General features: G+C 39.1%; 1 protein-coding gene and 1 pseudogene across 2 annotated transcripts in view; both read left to right on the forward strand.

Moving 5' to 3' along the window:
- Positions 1–10,884, forward strand: part of LOC127448029 (sterol 26-hydroxylase, mitochondrial-like) — a 25,030-nt pseudogene extending 14,146 nt beyond the window's left edge.
- The window catches only part of mcm3ap (minichromosome maintenance complex component 3 associated protein), a 22,508-nt gene continuing 7,776 nt past the window's right edge, over positions 10,358–25,089 (forward strand). Inside the window, exons 1-16 of one of the 2 annotated variants that reach the window (XM_051711017.1) lie at positions 10,358–10,400; positions 10,826–12,342; positions 12,780–13,015; positions 13,116–13,197; positions 14,980–15,127; positions 15,310–15,512; positions 15,620–15,759; positions 16,095–16,292; positions 16,440–16,708; positions 18,124–18,286; positions 18,414–18,574; positions 18,689–18,912; positions 19,433–19,710; positions 22,750–22,850; positions 23,280–23,411; positions 23,512–23,616. In XM_051711017.1, the coding sequence (XP_051566977.1) occupies positions 10,923–12,342; positions 12,780–13,015; positions 13,116–13,197; positions 14,980–15,127; positions 15,310–15,512; positions 15,620–15,759; positions 16,095–16,292; positions 16,440–16,708; positions 18,124–18,286; positions 18,414–18,574; positions 18,689–18,912; positions 19,433–19,710; positions 22,750–22,850; positions 23,280–23,411; positions 23,512–23,616 (3,860 nt within the window). In that variant the 5' untranslated portion in view covers positions 10,358–10,400; positions 10,826–10,922. The other variant, XM_051711018.1, reaches the window with a different exon arrangement.

A 25,089-nucleotide genomic window follows, 5' to 3' on the forward strand; every position in this document is an offset into this window, starting at 1 on the left:
TCTGTTGGTGTAAGAGTTTTGCGTTTCTGTCTTGTCGAATTCGCAAAATCCGGGAACAAGAAAATATTATGGTTCTTCCAAGAAAGCGTCCCTTTACTCCTTGCCTGGCTTAACACAAGATCTTTATCGGATGATTTCAGAAATTTGGCCTGTCTCCCTCAACAGATCTTCGAGCCGGGACTCTGTGAGCTCGCTCGATTTCCAGCTTGTGGCCTGTTATGTCGAGCAGACTCGGGAAGAGCTCGTCCAGGAATTTCACCATATCTTTGCCCTCTTCATGCTCAGGAACTCCAACAGTTCTTATGTTATTCCTTCGGCTCATATTTTCAAAATATTCCAGTTTTTCCTAAATTAACTCCAAATCTGTTTTGGACACGGGCAGATTAGCGGATAATTCCCTTTCCAATGACTCAAGATAATCGATTAATTTTTCAACTTCTGTCACTCTTGTAAACAGCTCAGAGAATTTTGTTTCCATCGCCGTAATCGATCGACATATTACAGCAAGATCCTCCAAGTCAGCAACAACCTTCGTCAGCATCACCGAGATGCTGGACAGTTGACGCTGGATTCCATCTCCCGATGCGCCATCTAAATCGAGTCCCCGGCTCACAGTCCCGTCAGAGGCCTCAGCTTGAACATGTTAGTGTCTTTTAATGTCTCCAGAGTCTGAGGATTTTGACTTCTTTGCCATGTTTACCTCAAAGAGCAAGTATGTATCTGGGTGTATCGAATCTCACCGGATCACAACATGAAAATAAATAAAAAACTAGCAAAGTTCGCAGAGCTCGTGTCTCACACGTCTGCCTCTTGCATGGCGTCACGTGATCCTCCCGATGTTATGTATTCTTATTAAAGGGATAGTTCACCCAGAAATAGATTTCTGTCATCATTTATTCACCCTCATGTTGTTTCAATATGTAAGACTTTCTTCTGTGGAACACAAAAGAAGATGTTAAGCATAATGTTTGCCATTGTATGAAAAAAATAATCAATAGCAGTGAATGGTGACTGAGGCTAACATTCTGCATAAATTAATCTTTTGTGTTCCATGGAAGAAAGAAAATCATACCGGTTTGGAGCAACATTGGAGGGTGAGTGAATGATGACAGAAATTTCAAAGGAGTTTTTAATTACAATATGTTCTTCAACAGAGAAGGAGAGAAATGGTACAAACTGCGGACGTGCTGAACAAACGGATGCTGTATCTAAAAGACTCGGTTCAGTATGGTGATGTGGTCAATGATGTCATCACAGACTTCATCAAAAGGATCTATTATCTGAGTGAGATGAGCCCCACTTGTGATCTGGTCTCTAACTTGTCTAATGAGCTTTATCGCTTCTCTCTTGAAGGTTTTGTTCTTCCTAAATGTTTGAAATAAAATTAGATGACGCAAGACAGAGCTTTATTCTGACACCCAAGAAAATGGCTTGACACAATGGCATACAGTAATATGCCAACACAACATCATGAAGGAGGTGACTATGCAACATAGAACACGATAAGAGAATTATACCCCTTATAACATAAAATACAAAGTGCAAATCACACCAGTGCAAGTACCCCTCTGTAGTTGCCATGTGCGAGTTTGTATATAATTACTTGTAGGCTAATTGAAATTTAGATGCATAATAGTGGAAAGCTTCAAGTTAGTCACTGATTGCTGCAGTGTTAAATAAGAAATTAAATTCTTTACAAGTATGCATTCGGCAGACACATTTATCCAAAGTGACTTACAGTGACTTTTCAGTTAAGTATTTCTATTTCATTTTAGTTTTTTATTTACTTATTTTTTTCCCTTTTCTCCACAATTTGCCATGCCCAATTCCCACTGCTTACTAGGTCCTCGTGGTGGCACGGTTACTCACCTCAATCCGGGTGGTGGAGGACAAGTCTCAGTTGCCTCCACTTCTGAGATAGTCAGCCCGCGCATCTTGTCACGTGGCTCGCTGTGCATGACACTGCGGAGACTCGCAGCATGTGGAGGCTCATGCTATTCTCCGTGATCCATGCGCAACTTTCCACGTGCCCCATTGAGAGCGAGAACCACTAATCGCGACCACGAGGAGGTTACCTCATGTGACTCTACCCTCCCTATCAACCAGGCCAATTTGGTTGCTTAGGAGACCTGGCTGGAGTCACCCAGCACACCCTGGATTCGAACTCGCGACTGCAGGTGTGGTAGTCAACGTCAATACTCGCTGAGCTACCCAGGCCCTTAGATTTAGTTTTTTAATGTTTTCTAGTTTCAGTTTATAGATTTAGTTTTTCAGTATATTTAGTTTTTATTTTAGTTTTGTTTGAATTTTTCAGGGCTGCCAAAGTCAATGGGTTATCTGATATTATTTGAATATGTTTTAATGCCATTAATTTTTTCAAGGCCACCATAACTGTTCCAAAGGTGTGTTCTTCTACAAAACAAACTCCAGCCGCTAGGCGGAACCAGCACAAAAAGAAACAAAAAAGGTGCCCAGTTTCCTCGGACAGTCAAGTGAATTTTCAGTGAGTCAGGTCCACTCGGCTGTTACATGAGTGCAAAAAAAATCCCGATTCAATCCAATGCTTTGCATGAAATATTCCACATAACAAACTCCAACCAATAGGAGGCATAAGCACAAAGAACGTGCAGATTCATCCACAAACTGTCCCGAAGTAGTGTTACTCCACAAAACATACTCCAGCCGCTAGGCAGAACCAGCACAAAAAGAAACAAAGAAGGCGCTCAGTTCCTCAGACAGTGAAGTGAATGTTCAGTGAGTCAGGTCCACTTGGCTGCATAGACAGTGTCACACAATAACTTACACATTCAATTGACTTTATGAAGGACATCACTTGCTGTGGGCATGTAAATATTTTGCGGCCATCCTTAGTATCTGTTCTCAATTTGGCCGGGAACATCAGTGCAAAAGCGACCTTCTGTTGATGGAAGAGTTTCTTGCATTCCTTGAATCGATCATGTTTCTCTCATCGAATACGCAAAATCTGGGAACAAGAAAATGCTGTGGTTCTTCCAAGAAAGCCTTCCTTTACTCCTCGCCTCGCGTAACACGAGATCTTTATCGGATAATCTCAGAAATTTGGCCAGAATTGATCGGTGTGAGCTCACTTGATTTCCAGTTTATGGCCTGTTATGTTGAGCAGACTCGGGAAGAGCTTGTCTAGGAATTTCACCATATTTCGGCTTTCTTCGTTCTCAGGAATTCCAACAATACGGACGTTGTTTAGCCGGCTATGATTCTCTAAGTCTTCCAACTTTTCCCAAAGGCATTCCAAGTCTGTCTTGTTTGCTAGCGGGTTAGCAGCTAATTCCCTCTCCAGTGACTCCAGATAATCAATCCGTTTCTCGACGTCCGACACTCTTGTAACCACCTCAGAGAATTTCGTCTTCATGACAGTAATCGATCGACGTATTACAGCAAGATCCTCCAAGTCAGCAATGATCTTCGCCAGCATTGCCGACATGCTCGACAGTTGACGCTGAATCTCTCCCGCGCACCGTCCAAACTGAGTTCCTGGTCTGCGGCCCTGTCTGGGGTATCAGCTTGAGCACGTAAGTGTCTTTTAATGTCTCCAGAGCCAGAGGATTTTGAATTCTTTGACATATTGTCTTCATAGAACTGTTATGGAACAGGGTGTATCGAACCTCACTGGTTTATTACACAAAAAGTATTAAAAACTAGCAAAGTGCACAGAGCTCGCCGTTCACACGTCCGACCCTCGCATGGCGCCACGTGACTCCTCCTGAATATTATAAAATTAAATGATAGATATTATTAATGCTGCTGATTGATTGTCTCTTTTCATTTCAGATAATCAAGTTATTTGAAATCAGACTGGACCCAACTGTAAGTGAGATTCAAGCCCTCAGTCGCACAGTGCTTGTGGCAGACAGACAGGTTAACCTTCACTTTGTGGAAAAACAGAACACATCTTCTCAACCATAGCAAAAGAAGACCAACAGTTCTTAAGCATCACATGTAAACTGTGTACATATGAAAATTATCGGCTGCAGTGAATCATGTGAATATGTCAACCTCTTTACCTCTCTATGAATGTTGAAATATGCAATATAAAGGACCCTGTACAACACTGTGAACAATTCTGTTTTTAAAATTTTGTATAGGTTTGCCATGAAATTGTTCTTTGTGCACTGAATTTCATCACGCTGATATACATTCATGTATTTTATGAACTTGGATAAAAATTACACTTTTTATGGAATTCAGAACCTCTGTGTTTTGTTTGGTGGAAGTAGAATGGAGAATATTCAGAATCGTGATATGACCTAATATGATTATCAAACTTCAAAAGAATATGATTTAATTAATTGCACGCGCTGCGTCCCTCAGAGTGAAAATTCGGCACTGTTGTATTTTCTCCAAGCACGCAGGGGCTTGTGAGCAGGGGTGTAGATTCCAGGGGGGATGGGGGTGAGGTATTTCATAGAATACATACAGTATATACATATTTTCTTCTCTCAGTATATACATATTTTTTTCTCTCAGATGGATCTCTTTGACTGGGATTCCCACCTTCATTATTTCATCGTCCTTTAATTTCAACACTCTCTTTGCAATCCCATCTGCTATCCCATTGCCCTCCACACCAACATGAGCAGGAACCCAACAAAATTGTACATTAATTCCAACTCTTTGTATTCTCAGCATTATCATTAATATTTCCATCAATAAATCATCTCTTATTGTTTCTTTTGAATTCAAACTATTAAGAGCTGCAATAGAGTCAGAACAAATGACAGCTCTCTCAGGCCTTCTTCTATCCATTGCAAACCTAATATTATAGCTACTATTTCTGCTGTAAATACAGATAATCTATCATTAATTCTTTTGCATATGACTACATCAAACTCAGGTATGTACACTCCTACTCCTACATGTTCACTCCCTGGATCTTTAGATCCATCAGTAAATATTGGCATATAGTTAGAATAATTCCTCTTTACAAAATTTTGAACCTATCTGCATTCCTTTCAATCCATTCTCTCTTCTGCTCTATGAGTTGCAAGTCCACATTGGGTACTGGAATATCCATGGAGGAACGTTACCCCACACAGTGTTTGGTCCATACTCAAGCCTATTTAAACCATATTCTTCTGCTATTGTTTTAATACTCCAACCAAATCCTTTACCTTTTTGTTGTTGTGAGTACTCCCAACAATCACACAGCACCTTTGTTGTAGGTTGTTCCTCTCCAGATCCCTTTAACTTAACCCAATACGTCAGCGACATCTTTAAACGTCTTAAGTATAATGGTAATTCATCAGCTTCCACCAGCAACGCATTAGTAGTTGTTTAATAGCACCAATACTAAGTCTAAGAGCTCTGAACTGTATTCTGTCTAATTTTTCCAGAACACTCTTGGCTGCTGCTCCATATACCATTCACCCATAGTCAATACATGATCGTATTAACTATAGAAATCCAGTAGTGAATGTTTATCTGATCCCCATTCATAACCAGAAACTGGTCTCATGAGGTTCAGTACTTTTTTACATTTTGTTTCAATCTTTTTAGCATGATTCCTCCACATACATTTCCCATCAAACCATAACCCTAAATATTTGAACTCTGTTACCCTTTCCATACTTTGACCATACAGTTTAAGCTGCACATTATCTAACCTTCTCTTTCTGGTAAAGAACATGTACTGTAGCTTGACTTTGCAACTGACATCTTAAACCCCCAGTCATATGACCATCTTTCAACCGTCATTATAGCACTCTGAATACTATTAGTCTAATATTGTTCCCTCTTTTCCATATAGCCCCATCATCTGCATAAAGTGACGACCTAATATCACTACCAACATTCATAGAAATATAATTTATCATAGAATTGGGCTAATTGCATTACCTTGCAGAATACCATTTACAATATCAAAATAATCTGAAACAGCATCTCCAACTTTAACATGGAATGTCCGATTAGATAAGAAGTCTAGAACCCAGTTGTACAGCCTTCCGCCAATACCCATTTTACGCAATTTATTCAGTAGTCCTTCTCTCCACATTGAGTCATAAGCTTTCTCAATATCAAAATACACTATAGCCATGACCTCTTTCATTTATGCAGTTAGCAGATGCTTTTATCCAAAGCGACTTACTTATTACAGGGACAGTCCCCCTGGAGCAACCTGGAGTTAAGTGCCTTGCTCAAGGACACAATGGTGGTGGCTGTGGGGATCAAACCAGCAACCTTTGGTGATTACCACTTATGTGCTTTAGCCCACTACGCTACGTTATTAAACAAGCTTAATACAATTTTCAAGACTTCATCTGGTATTTGTCTGAACACAGCATAGCATAGTTGGTCTTGTCCTGGAGCTGTATAACCACTTTTCTCTAAGGCCATTTTCAACTCATGTAATGTGTCAAGTGATGATCCATCACTATACTTTTTCTTTAATACATCAGTATATGTTCTTATAATGTCATCTATTCATAGTTTATGTATTTCATCTAAATTACTTCCACTATGTACACTTGCAAACTTCTTGCCCAAAAGATCAGCTTTCTCCTTATTTATAATTGCCAGATATTCTCCATCTATCAGGATTTTAACAGATTTTCTTTTCCCACTCATCTTTTTAATCATTGACCAAATGCCATTCAATTCTATTTCTCTGCCAATGGAGGAGCAGAATTGTCTCCATGCATTCCTCTTAGATGACTTAATTATTTTCCGTGCCATAGCTCTCTTCCCTTGATAGTCGATCACATTATCTTGACTCAAATGATTTCTTTCTTAGAGTTCTAAATGCACGATTTCTTTCTTTTATTGCGTTTTTACATTCATTGTTCCACCATGGAACCATTTTCCTTTTCCCATTCACTGTGCTCTTAGGAATACATGTTGATGCAGCACTAATAATCATGTATGTCACTACATCTGCACAGCTATCTACATCACCCTCCATCGATATTCTTTCAATGGACTCAATACAACATCCTCTAAATTTTTCCCAGTCAGCTTTAGGAAAACACCATCTCTCTATTATGTAACCTTCCTGAACATGCAATTCAAAATGTATAGAACATAATATCATAAAATGATCACCCCCTATGTTAGTATCATTCATTACTTTCCATTCACATAAATTACTAATATTTCCAGAGACTAAAGTAAGCTCTAGGCATGAAACTTAATTTCTTGTAACATCCACCCTGGTACCTCTTCCATCATTAAGACAAGCAAGTGATCACTCCTCCATCAGTTCTTCGACTACTTCTCCATTTTTATCTGTGTGATCACATCTCCATAGATTATTGTGGGCATTAAAGTCTCAAATCCATATTTCTCTTCAATCAACGCTTTCTGAGATCTCATGAAATATTTGCATTGATAACTTATTGCAAGGATTGTAAAAATTTACTAATTTTATGTCTCCTCTTAGACTACACATTTCTATCACAATACATTCATACTCATTTGGGACATTTACTCCTCTATATGCTAAAGTATCCTTAAGGAATGTTATACATCCTCCACCTTGTGTTCCATTTCTGTCACATCTAACAGAGATGTAACCTGGCATGACAAATTCCAAGAGAGGTCTTAACCACGTTTCTTGTATATAAATAACTTCAGGTACAACATCCAGATCTGTTACAACCTTCTTGAACTCTTGCCCATTAGCCATTAAACTTCTGGCATTCCATTGGAGGATATGAAATACCATGAGGAAGCTAATCACCTTAAGACAGTCCATCATAATTGGAAGGATTCAGCATCTCATGAATCAGTTCAGCCTTAACTTCTTTAATCCCCAAAAACTCTGTTCCTGCCTCTACAATTGTCTTGTCTTCTATCACTTTCCCTCTGTTGTTGCATTGACACATTCACAGTCTTACAGATGAAAGCAACAAAGCTGATTTTATCCATAATCAGTGTATCCTCATTAATCTTTTTTATACATGGATTTGTTTCTGTTTGCCTCTGACTTATTGTGGGAAATGGGATCTCTATTGGTCATCTATTTTCAGATTCTCTTGTGCTACTTACCACATGTGTAACACTGGATCTGGCTAACTCAATTTACTTCACTTTTTTAACTGCATCAGCATAAGAAACTTGGTTTGTTATTTTATATTTCTGCACTTCTCTAGCTTGCCTTTGAACAGGGCATCCTCTAAAGCAGCACTGTGTTCACCACCACAGTTGCAGCATCTGATTTTTGCATCTTGACCACATTTACCATACTCATGTTCCCCTCTACATCTAGCACATCTTAGCTTTCCTTTACATTGACCCACAGTGTGTCCCATTCTTTGACACTTGAAACATTGCAGTGGGGCTGGGATATACTCCCTAACATCATAGCTCAAATATCCCATACTTACTTTCTTGGGCATAACATTTTCAAAATCAAGGACTACTGACAGGCTATCAGTTTTCACCCCCTTTCTTTGCATTTGTAGTCTTGTATCTTTCATCACCTTTCCTCCTTTCACTTCCTGAATTATCTCATCCATCGTCTTTGTCAAAGGTACATCATAAATAATACCTCTAAGTTTAGCTGCATTCCCTGGGATATGAAGATTGATCCTCTCTCCATTCAGTGTTTCCGCATTGAGAAACTTATGTCTTTGCTGTTGATCTTTAGCAAAAATCAATATCCTCCTATTGCTTAAATGTTTAGCAAACTTGATTTTACCCATTTCTTTTCCAATAGCTTTCATTGGTTTTGGTGGGTGAAAATGTGCCTCTTCTTTTTTGTACGTTACCATCACTTTCCATTCATTTTGTTCATCCTCCTTCCTCACACTTGTCTTTGTAGCCTTTGTTTTTTTAGACCATGTCGCCCACCTCCAAACCAATAGTTGAACTTCCAGAACTATTGACCCTATCTTTCCTCTTTCTAGTTACATCCTGCCATGACATACTATCACTATCTCCATCCGTACTGAAGGTGTACTCAGTAATTCCAGAGAAACAATGTTGATATTTAAACTCAACTGCCAAAACAAACACACCCCTCCCTTCAGTGCTCCTCTGGAAGCCCCGCCCACAAATTCATGCACGCAAATTCATTCCTTTTACCTCTCGGAGGTCTCTCCACTGCTGAAAAACCTCGCCGATGTTGACGCGGCTCCTAGTCTTCAACTTATCATAATACTTCTTTTTTAGTTTATATTCATCTGACATTTTCTCTTGGTTTGTTTCTCAGCCATTTGTCCTCCTTGGAGGACAAAATGGCTGAAATGAAAGTTCGCCTCAGCCATATTTGCCATAGCTCTTCTAATGAATTTCCCTCTCGCTCTGCCCCCACCCCCCATCCTGTGCACGTGCAAGAAACAACCCCTGTTGCTGATTGGCTGGAGTAGTGTTGTGTGGATCGGTCTGATCCACTTTGTTTTTATCCCATTTAAAGAGCCAGGGCTGTGTACAAATATTAGATTTTTTTTCAGCCCACTCACAGAACGGACAGCTAGCAGACTGTGAGGAGATATTTGCAGAATTTGACAAAAAGTGTATTGGATTAGAATTACTAAGTGCACCTTTAATATAGGCTACCAATTAAAAAAAATCCCAAAAAAACAAAAATCAGCACAATCCAATATCGGTCGACCTCTAATTTGTATTTATATACATAAACCACTTTTAATGTGATATTTATGTGGAAAACATGTCTTGAATATTTTAAACTTGCATACTGTATAGCCTACCCTGTTTTATGGATAAGCAATGTTAAGGCCATGTTGAATGTGTGCCCCTGCCTGTTTAAGTAAGAGTCTGTGATACATTTGAGATTGTGTTGGTTTGATTTGGTATGGGGATCCGGTATTCATTTGATCTGTTCAGGTCTTGAAAAAGGTCTTGAAAAGTCTTGAATTTGATTTTAAAAACTCTGCAGCAACGCTGGATATTAAATCACCTTTGTTGATACATTTTTTGAGATGACATTTTGCTCATGCAAATGCAATCTGCAATATCTCTTTTTAACATTTTGCATCTTACATGTATTGCTGGTTATTTCTAGACAGGTTTTTGATTTATATTATTTATGGTATTTTATCTTAAAAAAGGGCAAGAAGCATGTTTATTTACTTAATTAAGTGCTTTAAAAAATATTCTCTGAAGAGTCCCTTTCACATTTGTGCATATAAATAAGACTGTCTAGATTGCATATTTTATAAGCTTAAATGGTTACTTTAGTTTTTGTGTATCTTTATGAGGAATTAAATGTAAATAACAGCAAAAGTTAAAAAAATTTTTTTTTGCCTATTTTGCTTGTACAGCAGTAGCTTGCCTCAATAATGATCGTCTGATGGTATCATGTTGTCGTCTGCCGGTAGGGGACGCAGTCGCTTGAGCCTCACGTTGAAATCAACGCGCGAAGAAGAGAAACAAACTTCCGGTTGGAGAACGAAGAAGTCGAAGTATTTACAGTTTTTATTAAATGATTGTTTACAGTTTTGATTGCGCGTGACTGTTTTTTTTTTAATTAATCAGAGATATGAAATACAGCAAAATAATGATGGGTTGTTCAGGAAAATCTTTGTATTTTACAGGTTTGCGAAGTTAAAGCGTTATTCGATACGTAGTGATAGGAGCAGCGGCGTAATATTTGTTATTATCTGAGATGTTAATGATTTGATTTGTACGGTTTACACAGAGATTTTTGTTACACAACTTCTACATTTGAGTATATTCTTACATATCTGAGACGTTAAAACCATGTTTTTTTGTGTACAGATTATGCAGAAGAATAACTCATATATTTATTTAACGTCTAAATTAGGTTGACAAACTATGAGAAACTGTTCACTTAGACCTTGTTTCTATGTCTGGCTTTGTTTTACAGGATTTAGAGGATTCTGTGATCATGAACAGCAGAGGACTTGCACAGGATCCCACCAGTAAATCTTAACTGTTGTTGTATTTGTTCTCTTCCATCCACGATGGATCCTTCAAATATCTTTGGTAGACCACAAAGTGCCTTTCAGGCACAGAGCAACACAGCTCAGACTGGAAACCCATTTCAATCCTTTGCCCAACAGAACACAATGCAGGGTGTTGGCTTTGGACAGCCATCTGCTTTTAGTCAGCCCGCTTTTGGCCAGCTGACGGGACAGTCTTCTGTTTTTGGCCAGACTCCCGCTTTTGGCCAGACACCTGCCTTCGGTCAGAGCAGTGGGTTATCTCAAGGATTGGGGCAGTCGCCATCGTTCTCCTCTTTGGGATCCACCCTGGCCTTTGGGCAGTCAAGTTTGGGTCAAGGGACACTGGGTTTTGGAGGACCGCCGCCTTCATATGCTCAATCTACAGGGCAAACTGCGGTGCCAGCATTTGGTCAGGGCTCTGCTTTCGGACAACCAACTGAATTTGGTCTTTCCTCCGGTGTTTCCCAGACTTCGAGCAGCTTCAGCAGCACTGCTACCATCCAGCCCAGTTTTGGTCAGCTTTCTGCCCTCACAGCAACATCAAGCTCCTTGGTTGGGGGCAGAACTGAAAATCCCACTGGTGGCAGTGGTAGACCGTTTAGTTTCAAGCCATCTAATGAAGCTGTTTTCAAACCTATTTTCAGTGTAAGCCCAGAACCTCCTAGCTCAAAGCCCTCTTCTGCTCCAGAACCTTTTGTGACATCCAAGGCTGTCACTAAAAGCATGGACAGCAATCCCTCTGGTGGGTCGCTCTTCTCATGCCTAAAGCAAAGCACTGTGGGCTTCAGCTTCTCTCAGCCAGTAGCAGCTGCCTCTGTGTCACTTTCCAGTGGTCATATTTCACAGAATGAGACACTTGGTGGTGGCACCAGCATTCAGTTCACCTTCTCTCAACCTGCCAACCCCTCCAGCAGCAGTACACCTGTTTCTCAGCCCACCACTCCCTCCTCCTTCAGCTTTACCACAAAGACCCTTCAGCCTCGAGCAGAGACCAAAGTGTCTGCGTTTGGTGGAACTGCCATTGGATCTTTTGGATTTGGGGCCTCAAAATCTGAAGCCACACAAAGATCAGAGGAGAGAGAGGGTGATGGGCAGAACAGTGGAGGAGAAACAGTTTTTGGGAATTTTGGTGTAAAGCGTAAGGAGGAGCTGATAGATCCAGATGCTACACAAGGAAAAACTGCAAAAAGTGAGAGTGCTGAGATTGAAGCTGACAGCCCAAGGCAACCAGCCAAACGTCCGCTGCCAAGAAGCCGAGGACCTGCTGGAGGGCTGTTCCGTAATGCATTGTCAGATCTAATGAAATCCAAAGTCAGCCCAGTCAGGAGAGAAGATCATCCACCAGACAGACCAGATCCTCCTGGTCCGGTTAGCGATGTACCCCTTGTACCTTCTAGAATTCATGTTCCTGCAGTTTTGAAAAAAGCAGAGGAAATTTGTAAGTTTCTACTAATTTATTATTTTTGTGGTTCTTTCATCCAAAGGTGTTCTGAAAATCTTTTCTTGCTTATGTTTAGGGAGTGATGATATATCAGCTAGGCCAATTAATTATTTTGGCAATTTTGAGATTATTGTATCAGCCAGTATCCATGCCCCGAATAAATAGTAGAAGTGTTAGTTCCCCCTTTCGAAATCTACCTACCATTTTTATTGGAGAATGCACATTTTCTGTTTTCAAATATTTTTGAGTAAATATTGTGTGAAGTAAATGTTCAACAAAATTGTAGACGTCTTATCTGCTGTCATTAAATTATTATGTGTATATCTAGGTCTAACATATGCCATCGGCCAGCCTGATCTCTTGATATTGGTATCAGCCATTTAAAAACCCATATCGGTCGACCACTACTTTGTTGTCTTCCCTTGTTTTTATAGCACCTGAGGCTAAATCTCAGACACACTCTCCAGGCAGACGTGCCAGTCGCAAGGAGAGCACAGACAGTTTGGCCGGTCTATCCCCCACTGATGCCACTGTCATCCAGTGTAAGGGGATACCACCAAACCTCAACAGGAAGGACCTCATAACAAAGCATTTTGGCCACTTTGGAAAAGTGCTGAAAGTGTTTTGCCGACCTCAGAAAAGCCTTGCCATTGTCCATTTCCAAGATCATGTGAGCAAGTCTAGTTAAATACTGTATATAATACTCAATGTTCATTCCTAGAGAAGTAATTATATTCAATTAATGTGCTCAACTTTGTCTTGTCATTCAGGCATCTGCAGCCAAAGCTAAAAAGAAAGGAAAGCTGTTCCAGAGGAATGAAATTCAAATATTTTGGCAAAGAAAAAAACAAAGTGAGTAACGGCACTGTTTTGAAAGCCACAAATGTAAGTGATATGACCTTGTGCGATTATGTAACTGCAAAAGGCTGCACTATGATTGAATAAATCTATAGTCTGCATGAGCTGTGCTTCAAAGTGAATGGGTGGCACTCTGTCTTAACTAATACACAAAACATTCACAATTTGGTACGTTCCTCGGTTTTGGGGTCACGGTTCAGTGTGGTTTCGGTACAGCAGGGAAAACAAAGAATCTTTTTGTATACTTATTTTGAAAACACAGTGGCTAATGGGCAACGATTCTTTTTGTGAAGGCTCATTTATACATGACTGCACTATTTCTTCAACTAAATTACAATACAAAACTTAAGAGCCTCTTGTATGCACATTGTATATAACATCAATAATAATAAAAGTTAAAAAAAATGCAATTATAATAATTATTACAAAATTAAGACATTAGCAGTGCAGATTTCTGTCTTTTGCCTTTCAACTCACCAGTTGTACTTATCAATCAATTTTCAAGTTTATAACGGGGCTCAAGCACATTAAGCAGATGCTTAAATCCTGTGTTCTTGACGACTGTGTATGGTCGCATATCTACAGCAGTAAATACTCCTATGGCATTCGTTATAGCTTTAGCTCTGTCTGAGCTTGCAGCGAGAGGCTGCTTGAACGCCTTGGCGAGACTAACTTGCACAGGCTGTTTATGCTTTGCTCCCGTAAGCTCAAGAGACACGTGGATGATGTCGCCGCAAATGGGTCATCATGTTAGATGTGCTTACTGAGACATACCCGATTTCAGTGAAACAGAGCCGACACACAGCCTTCATCCTTTTCACTACTCGTTGCCCAGTATTACTGTAGTTTACTGTGAAACCATAATACTCACAAACAATAGATATGAGAGAGATGGCAGTGGGTCTTCAATCCCTGGGTTACTTAAGTCCGCCGCTGTTGGGAAAAATAGCGAGCTAGCTTGTATAAACTTCACATGCATTTATGTGATCCGCAGTTTCTAGTGTCCCGTGTGGTGCTCTGTTCTATTAAGTTTTGTTTCTGTGCGGTCACGTTGCACCGCATTCTTTAATCGTTTTAGTTCTATGCGGTTTGTGTTGTTCGTTATATGTTGTTTTAATATTGGTTTCACGCATGCTATGATATGTAATAATTCGTGTGACTGCGTGTACCGTACCGAAGGCCCTGTATCCGTTCGGTTTGGTGCAGATACATGTACTGGTGCAGCCCTAATACACATACTCCAACCAAATTTGCTTATAATGTGTATTGTGGATTCCTTCAGGTTCACTTTCACATAATTTGTGTAAAACATTTGTGGTCACTACAACTGTTGAACAGTGGCAGTGGTGGCTCAGCGGTTAAGGCTCTGGGTTCCTGATCAGAAGGTCGGGGGTTCAAGCCCCAGCACCGCCAAGATGCCACTGTTGGGCCCTTGAGCAAGGCCCTTGACCCTGTCCGCTCCAGGGGCGCTGTATCATGGCTGACCCTGCACTCTGACCCCAGCTTGGCTGGGATATGTGAAAAAAAAAAGAATTTCACTGTATGTGTGCAAATGTATAATGTGTGATAAATTTAATTATTTTATGCCTTTTTGTTCTTTTAGCCTCAATATCTAAGCAGTAGCAAAATTAGATAACAAAATGAGGTGTCTGTTCTAATTGCAATATCATTTTGGGCAAAATCATGCAGCACTACTATTCACCCAGTATTAAAAAGAATGCTGTGAACAAAATCTGTTTCATACTGTTATGCTCATGAAGTGCTTCTCATTTACAGGTCCCGGTGAAAAGGCCACAAGACCTACAGAGTTCAAAGACGTGAGTGGGGAGACAGAGTCTGGGGCTAGATTTTTGCAGTCCTCCCCTAATCGCAAGGCTCTACCCAAATTAGTAACCATCAGCAACACTTGCTCCCTCGTTAAAGGGTAACTTAGACATACAATATTAAAGAATCTCTATGTAACTATATGCAAAGTGCTACCAGTTTCGTAATGAATATATACAACTCTTATCTTGTTTCTCATATCTGCAAAGCAGTCATTTGCATTTTAGTTTTTCAGCATTCTGGGCTAATTATTTATTGCTGTCTGTTGTTTTTCTGTTCCAGCTCTCCAGCTAAAAAATCCACTGTTGCTAAAACTCTTCAGTTTGACAGTGAGTCACAACTAGATTTGATTTCAGAGGAGCAGAGTGTAGACCGTTCCGTTAGCAACCTGCCTTCAGTACTTCAGCCTCTTATTGGTCAGGTGGCTGAAACAGCTGAGGAAAGGTACCGCCTCCTAGAGCAAAGAGACAAGCTCTTACGGCAAGGTAAATCTATATGTGGTTTTGAGCTTTTATTGGCTTGCCCCATGTTTTTACAGCTTCTATAAAGAACCATTAGTGATTGGGATATCATTTTATTTTTGTCTCTGAAGCTCGGCCGAAAAGAACAGACCTTGATATGTCAAAAGTCTTTGTGGGAACATGCCCTGATATGTGCCCGGAGAAAGAACGGTACATGAGAGAAACACGTAACCAGCTGAGCGTCTTTGAGATTGTTCCCGATACAGAGAAGGTTTGTGGCAATAGAGACCAGTAATACAAATCCAAATTATTGTGTGGGTATTAGGACAAGGTTCTTGTGTGGGTCATATTACAAGGATAATTCACTTGGTGATTTAATAAACCATGCTAATAAAAGGTGAAGTGTATAATTTCTGCATCTCTTGTGTCACCAGGTGTAATTACAAAAATAATTTAAAAAAACAACTTAGGTTTCCTGAACACTCCCCCATCTACCACACAGTCCCGGCGAAAACGTTATGCCATGCATTATACCTTGAATGAAATGCCTTTACCATGGTTAACTCTGAGTTAATCATTTTGACTAGTTCTTCCCATTCTGTTCAGGTGGACCATTTTGCTGCCATCAAAGAGTATAGCAGGTCATCGGCTGATCAGGAAGAACCTCTTCCTCATGAACTCAGACCACTTCCTGTGCTAAGCATGACTATGGACTACCTGGTGACTCAGATTATGGACCAGGGTGAGGGCAATTACCGTGACTGGTATGACTTTGTCTGGAACAGAACCAGAGGAATTCGGAAGGTAGGCATAAAATCTTTCATTGCTTTGATCTAAGGCCTAATTTCTAAGGTGTTATCCAATTGATTCAAATATTAAAATACTGCTTCTCTTTAATGTTTCAAAGTTGCCATTGTTCTTTATAGATATGTGTCTTATCCCCTCTTACAGGACATTACCCAGCAGCATTTATGTGATCCAATAACGGTATCACTCATCGAGAAATGTACCCGTTTCCACATTCACTGCGCCCATCACCTGTGCCAGGAACCCATGATGTCTTTCGATACCAAGATCAACAATGAGAATATGACAAAATGCCTGCAGAGTCTGAAGGAGATGTATCAAGACCTAGCCACCAAAGAGGTGTACTGCCCCAATGAGGCGGAGTTTCGACAGTACAACGTTTTGCTTAAGCTTAATGATGGAGATATTCTTCGGTAAAACCTTGGAATTTATGCTGCCTCTTTTCTCTGGCTATATCTCTAAAAGAGTAATAACACTAATTTCAGTTGTACTTAGTTTGGGTACATGGAGGGGTTTGACTTGGGTGGACCTTAGAGGCCATTCCCACAGAAAACATTTTTGCATCCTGTGCTGTTTTAAAAAAAAAAATAATTTTAAACATGCACTAGATGGACATCGTCTCGCTGTTTTTTTCAGTGTCTTGCACATGAGCTCTGCTTTTTTACACACTGCGTCAAATATAAACTTTTTCAAACGTGTCTCGAAACACTTGCATTTATTCATTTGCTTAGCTGCATCTATTTTGTTTTTTCAAGAGCATGTTCTGTCTAAACTGCCTCTTAGAGAGTGAGCAGAGGTCTGTGTAATAATGAGCTCCTTCAGGTAGGGAGGATCCGTGCCACTTAAGGTCATTTGCACTAGCAGGAGCCCTTTAAACTCCAATTCAGTTGTTATGTGAGCTGTACATTTTGCTGTGGTTAGGACTCTAGTGGTGCTGTTTTTAAAGGAATAATTCACCCAAAATGAAAATTCTATCATCCTTTACTCACTCTCATGCAGTCCAAGATGTGTATGACTTTCTTTCTTCTGCAGAACACAATTTTTTTTTTTTTATATATCTCAGCTCTGTAGGTCCATACAACGGAAGTGAATGGTCACCATAACTTTAAAGCTCCAAAAAGCACAAAGGCAGCATAAAAGTAATCCATAAGACTCCAGTGGTTTAATCCATGTCTTCTGAAGAAATCCAATCAGTTTTGGTGAGAACAGACCAAAATATAACTAGTTTTCCACAATAAATCTTGACCTCAGCAGTCTCCTTGGGGATCATGAATTCAAGCTCGATTACTCTTCCTAGTGCCATCTAGCGCTCTGTGCATGCGTCAAGCGCTAGGAAGTGTAATCGAGCTTGAAATCATGATCCCCAAGGAGACTGCAATGGCAAGATGTACAGTGAAGGAGTTACATTTTGGTCTGTTCTCACCCAAAACCGATTAATATGCTTCAGAAGACATGGATTAAACCACTGCAGTATGGATTACCTTTATGATGCCTTTATGTGTTTTTTGGAGCTTCAAAGTTTTGGTCACCATTTACTTGCATCGTATGGACCTACAAAGCTCAAATATTCTTATAAAAAATCTTCATTTGTGTTCTGCAGAAGAAAGAAAGTCATACACATCTGGAATGGCATGAGGGCGAGAAAATGAAAATTCCCTCTTCATTTATGGGTGCTTGTTCAGATGGCTTATAGGCAGTTCACTAAGGATAGCATTGCAGTAGTCAAGGAGAGTGGGTACAAATATATGAATGAGTTGTTGGCCTTAGAAGAGATGCTTTAATGTGGATAATGTATTAATCGGACTGCCTACTTTGTGTGTCGATGCAGTGAGGTGCAGCAGTTTCGTAAAGAGGTACGAGAGTCTCCAGAGGTGGACTTTGCTGTGCAGGCCTTTGCAGCACTCAACAGTAATAACTTTGTTCGGTTCTTCAAATTGGTGAATGCAGCTTCCTATTTGAACAGCTGCATACTTCACAGATATTTCAATCAGGTCAGTGCATCTTTGCATATGATTGGGTAATTTTGAGCCCAGAATTGAAGTAATTTAGCACTCAGTCATTACACCTCTTTGTTTCTTTTATTGCAGTGTGTGTGTGTCTTTCTGTCTGTTTGTTTAGGTGAGAAGCAAGGCTCTGAAAATCCTCAATGTGGCCTTTACTGTTGGGTCACAGAGATCCACCATTTTCCCAGTTGAGGATTTTGTAAGAATGCTCATGTTCCGGAGTGCCACTGAAGCTACAGACTTCATTCAGCAATACGGCCTTAGTATCAGTGATGGGTAGGTCCTACTATGCTAGATCCTTTTTAACCGCAGTAGTGTCCAATGTCACTTTAAAGATGCTGAATTCTTAAAGGCTTTTTAAACTAATGCTCTATTGTGTCCATCACCCAGCATGGTAGAGCTAAGTCGGACAGCCTATCAGGAGCCAGATTTCTCCCTGCCGCAGAAGAAGTCAGTGGCCATCGAGAGGAAGAGAACCGTGCTGATTGGGGAGGTGGTGAATGGTGGACCGCTGCCCAACCCACCCCATCACACCCCCGTTTGCAGCTTTGACTCCAACAACAAGTACACTGGAGACGGTCTCTCCCTAGAGCCTCCACCAGCTGCCCCAAAGGGTGTGGATGCATTTTCTTTCTTAGTATATCAGTGAAAATTTGAATCAAGAATATACTTGTTTTAAAGACCCTGTGAATTTGCTTGATGAGGACAATTTTTCTGTCCTGTGTTGACGTATTTCCTATTGGAAGTTTGGGTGGGACATATCAAAGGGCTCGTCCCTATTTTTTTTTCAAAAGGGTTTAATTGCATAACAGCCATGAACCATGAATTGTGAGTAGCTTGCTGTTGGTGTTATTAAGGAGAGGGATTTTCTCATTAATTTAATTGAATTAAAGTCTGTACAGAGCTGGTGGAGTCATTAATATTTTTGAACTGTTCTCCCGAAAGATTGTGACTGTACGTTTTAAATGCATATATCTGTGAGTATAGTGAGTTTTATCATCATTTAGGAGTACACTAGTATAGATTTCCTCAAAGGTAACACGCATGCACAAAAAAAAACCTTATGGGGTCTGTAAGGTTGTATTTAAAACAACATCCATCAGTGGATGAACAGGTGTGTCTTGTTCTTTGCAGCTTACTCACAGAGGCAAGAGTTGAAGCCTGTAATGGAGCCTGACTCTAGGCCTTTGGTGAAAACCAGGCTGCTGGCTGAACCACGGCTGTTTGTTGTGCCCACTTCCGTGGCAGAGCCTGTGAAACCCACAGACACGGAGGAAATGGGAGAGAAGTCTGATACAGCAGAATCCACTCTGCCTGTGGTGCCTCAGATGCTCTTCCAACCCATAGCGCCCCCACAGCCAGCTCGACCCCAGTCACCTCTGCCCAAACCAGAACCAGTCTACACAGATCAGGTGAGACACCCATATCAGGGTTATCATTGGTTCAAAGATGATTTCTCCCATAGCTCTCCTAAGGTTCAACAGTAAAGATTTGTTTTCCTGCTGGCCCAGTCAGGCCAGCAGTCCAGTTTTGTACTTGCCCTGCCTGTTTTTTTTTCACTGGCCCTAAGAAAAAAACATTAATTTTATTTTTTTAAATATATTTTTATGTTTCAGAAAGAAATATGTTTAATTTCAAGTTTCTTGTCAACAAAAAAGAAAAAAAGAAAGTATATATAAATATACTGGTGGCCAAAAGTTTGGAATAATGTACAGATTTTGCTCTTATGGAAAGAAATTGGTACTTTTATTCACCAAAGTGGCATTCAACTGATCACAATGTATAGTCAGGACATTAATAACGTGAAAAATTACTATTACAATTTGAAAAAATGTTCAGAACTTCTTAAACTACTTCAAAGAGTTCTCATCAAAGCATCCTCCACATGCAGTAATGACAGCTGTGCAGATCGTTGGCATTCTAGCTGTCAGTTTGTCCAGATACTCAGGTGACATTTCACCCCACGCTTCCTGTAGCACTTGCCATAGATGTGGCTGTCTTGTCGGGCACTTCTCACGCACCTTACAGTCTAGCTGATCCCACAAAAGCTCAATGAGGTTAAGATCCAGAACACTCTTTTCCAATTATCTGTTGTCCAATGTCTGTGTTTCTTTGCCCACTCTAACCTTTTCTTTTTGTTTTTCTGTTTCAAAAGTGGCTTTTTCTTTGCAATTCTTCTCATAAGGCCTGCACTCCTGAGTCTTCTCTTTACTGTTGTACATGAAACTGGTGTTGAGCGGGTAGAATTCAATGAAGCTGTCAGCTGAGGACATGTGAGGTGTCTATTTCTCAAACTAGAGACTCTGATGTACTTATCCTCTTGTTTAGTTGTATCTGGGCCTTCCACATCTCTTTCTGTCCTTGTTAGAGCCAGTTGTCCTTTGTGTTTGAAGACTGTAGTGTTCACCTTTGTATGAAATCTTCAGTTTTTTGTCAATTTCAAGCATTGTATAGCCTTCATTCCTCAAAACAATGATTGACTGACGAGTTTCTAGAGGAAGCTGTTTCTTTTTTGCTATTTTTGACCTAATATTGACCTTAAGACATGCCAGCCTATTGCATACTGTGGCAACTCAAAAACAAACACAAAGACAATGTTAAGCTTCATTTAATGAACCAAATAGCTTTCAACTGTGTTTGTTATAATGGCAAGTGATTTTCTAGTACCAAATTAGCAATTTAGCATGATTACTCAAGGATAAGGTGTTGGAATGATGGCTGCTGGAAATGGGGTCTGTCTAGACTTTTTTCAAATAGTGATGGTGCTGTTTTTTTACATCAGTAATGTCCTGACTATATTTTGTGATCAGTTGAATGACACTTTGGTGAATTAAAGTACCAATTTCCTTCCGAAACAGCAAAATCTGTACATTATTCCAAACGTTTGGCCGCCAGTGTTTATATAAAAGTATTTTTCATTTGCAGCTAGATAGACAGTTAAGACCATCAGATAAACCATTAGAAAGATACAGTAGTTAAAAAGATTTTTTCTTCTGTAGACAAGATATGGCTGGGGCCCCCTATGGGACCTCAAGCCAAAGTAGATCACCACCGTGTCTTTAGCCACTTTTCCACCATCGGTCTTAATGTTTCTGAGCACGGTACGGAACTGTTACAGTAGCATTAAGCACAGTTTGGCACGGCATGTTAATAAACCATTTTTGGGATGGAATACTCAACCATGCTGGTGGAATGGCTATAGTATATGCCGACTTACGATTATAATTTTGCCAAGGTAACTTATAGTGCTTTTAGTTGTTTCTAGCTTGCCAAGTTCACTAATATTTGGCTGAAGTTAATAAAAGTTAATAAAAAAGTGTATGTTTAGTGTATCTTGATGATTTTAAGATGATGTTTAAGCTAGTATTGTAGCCTACATTTATTTTTCTACAAACCTTTTGTCAGGGAAGTAGATTACTAGCTCATTAAAACTCAAAATATATCTATTCTCATACAATTTTCATATAATACTTACAGTATATCATCATTTGTTCATAAATATCCTTATTAGATAGTCTGGGAAATTTTACCTTTGTGTGTTTGTGTCCGGTGGCATACACAATCCCTCAGCACAGCCTTTTTTTCTTTCCTTTCCTTTTTGTGACATGGGCCGTGTCTTTCCTGTATATTAGCAGAGTAAAACCAAGGAAAAAAGCAGTACTAAAAACTGGACTATGCAATCATCCATAGCGCGCAACCCTTGCTCCAATGTTTACCTCTCACTGCGTCGCCAATAGATGAATCTGTTACATACCATAGTGGAAAAAGAAACCTTAACCGTGCCAGTTAGCCCGGATCGGCACGGAACAGTGTGGTTTTGCCACGAGAACTGTTTGGTCCGATGGTGGAAAAGCGGCTTATGATATTCTGGGGCCTAGATATGAATGAGACATGTTGCTGGATGGCTGCTAGGGGAGTTCTGGGTGGGTTACTATGGCAAAGATTGATGACCGAGAGAAAAAGAGAGAGAGAGAGATCAAGAACATTCCGAGCCAAAGGCACTTAGCATTTTTTGAGATATTCCATCATCCCCTACAAGTAAACCTCAAGTCTGACTAGTTAGAAAAGACATAACACACAATGTCAGAACAATGTAAAGGTCTGTGTTTGGTAAATGTAGCTTGAAAGCTCTGGGATGAGTTACAGTTTACAGTCATTTTGGAAAAACCCTGACCAAAGTATGTAGAATAACAGTATGTTGTTAACTAGAGATTATACAGCTATAATATAACTCAGTGACGGCTTTAAACATTTTAAACACATTTGCTGGTGGTAAACAAGGGGATTTAGTGATTTATAATTTTCAAATTCAACCCATTTTGATGCTTTCAAGACTATCACAAATCATGCTAACTAGACAACTTAGTGTCATTTTAGTCAGCAGAAGTCTGATCTTGTCTACACTGTGCTACATGCACAATCTCACTGATGATACTGTTGATCTCTGACAGGATATCATGGCAGAGGTAGAGAGAGTAATGAATGAGGTAGTTGAGGCTGAAGTCTCTGATGTCACCCGTGCAGCTGCTGAATACGTGTCTGCAGCCCTCAGGTAGGAACTTCGGGTCTATAATTGTTTTGTGATTTAGATTTGCTATCATTCAGTTTTATGATCATTAAAGAGAGGTATGCAATATTGCGGCAATTAAATTAGCACTTATTTTACACAATATTTACTCCGTATGTGAGAACAGAAAATTATTATTTATTGACAAGGCTGATGGTAGATTTTGAAACTGGCACATGGGATAAATAGCACAGTTAATTGGCGAAACAGGCACTGTTATAAGCCGAAGTCAATAATCTTAAAGTGACCAAATATTGTCAGATAATTCAGACTAGCCGATGTCAATCTCACTAGTCAGGACTGACATAAAGAGTGTACCTTACATGCTTCAGTTTTCCTAGTGCAGTCTAACACAGCTAGTCTAGAATCTAACATTGCTTTTTGCATCTAAATTCATCCTATGTGCTCCTGCAGTGTGAGTGACAGTGAGCTGGAAACAGTTGTGAGTGAAGTCTTGCAGCAGATGTTGAGGGAAGTGTCCACCTCAGAGATCAAAGCTGAGAAGGAGAGAATCACTGAGGAGAAACGCAAGATTGAAGAAGCCAGGTGTGTGAAAGACCCTCGCTATTCATCTTTGTTTTTTTCAGTAGAAGTTTGTTGTGTTTAAGTTTTTCATCCTTTCTTCCTTTATTGTGTTTGATGTCAGGCGGAGAGAAGCCTTCCTTGAGCAGTTCAGTGGTGAGCTGTGTGCAAAAATCACTGAAGAGGTGCTAACAGAGAGCATCAGAGAAACCGCAGAAGATGATATCAGGTTTTTATGCTACTTTAACATCTTCACTTCAAGCCATTGTCTGTCGCCCTTGGCTTTTTAACTGAGGGTTGTAAGGGATTATTTTTTGAAAAGCTTCTTAGGAACAGCATGTGTTTTCAAAAATGCTGTACACTTAAAAAAAAATTTTTTTTAAATAAATGGAATAAACTGTGAACAGGCACACAACTGTTAGAGAGGGTCCTCACATAACTTGAATAAAAGTGTGGCAGTAAATCTCACAAAACCTGTCAAATATTTTGACCAGGTCATATTTCACCACCACCAAAATAAAAATAAAAATGTATATGGGTCATTCAGGGGATTCAGCAATATTTCAACTTGGAATTATAATATAAAATATTACCTACTGCCCATGTGTCACATGTTCACAAATTTAATAACATTTATCATTTATTTTTCCATTTGTATGTGATAGAGCTACAAATAGGCAAATTGTCTGTTGTCTCATTATTTTTTTTTAAATGTTTTAAATTAATTTAAATATTTTTCAAATTTTATATAAATGTGATATATACTGTGTATGTGTGTGTGTATATATATATATATATATATATATATATATATACATATATACATATACACACTGCCATTCAAAAGTTGCCTTCACTTGCCTGAAATGTTTCTCATGATCTTAAAAGTCTTTTGATCTGAAGGCATATGCTTAAATGTTTGAAATTAGTGGTGACACCATATTAATTTATTTCATTACAAAACTAAAATTTAATAAAAAAAAATGTGTGTGTGTATATATATATATATATATATATATACACACACATACATATATATATATATATATATATATATATATATATACACATATATATATACTGTGTGTGTGTGTATATATATATATATATATATATATATATATATATGTATATATATGTATATATATATATATATGTATATATATGTATATATATATATATATATATATATATATATATATATATATATATATATATATATATATATATATATATATATATATATATATATATATATATATATACATATATACTGTATATATGTGTATATATATTGTATGAAGAAAATTATGCCTATTCTGAGACCATTAAAGGGATAGTTCACCCAATAATGAAAATTCTCTCATCATGTACTGCCCCTCATGCCATCACAGATGTGTATGATTTTCTAGATTTTTAGAAGAATATCTCAGCTCTGTAGGTCCATACAATGCAAGTGAATGGGCACTAAAATGTTGATGTTCTAAAAAGCACATAAAGACATCATAAAAGTAATCCATACAACTGCAGTGTTTTAATCCATATTTTAAGAAGTGATATGATAGGTGTGGGTGAGAAACATCAATATTTAAGTCCTTTTTTTGTTAGAAATTCTTCTCCCTGCCAGTAGGGGGTGATATGCTTGAAGAATGTGAATCACCAAAAACACAAGAAGAATGTGACTTAAAAATTGATCTGTTTC

This window comes from Myxocyprinus asiaticus, chromosome 11 (assembly GCF_019703515.2).
Source record: "Myxocyprinus asiaticus isolate MX2 ecotype Aquarium Trade chromosome 11, UBuf_Myxa_2, whole genome shotgun sequence".
NCBI classification, from domain to species: Eukaryota; Metazoa; Chordata; class Actinopteri; order Cypriniformes; family Catostomidae; genus Myxocyprinus; species Myxocyprinus asiaticus.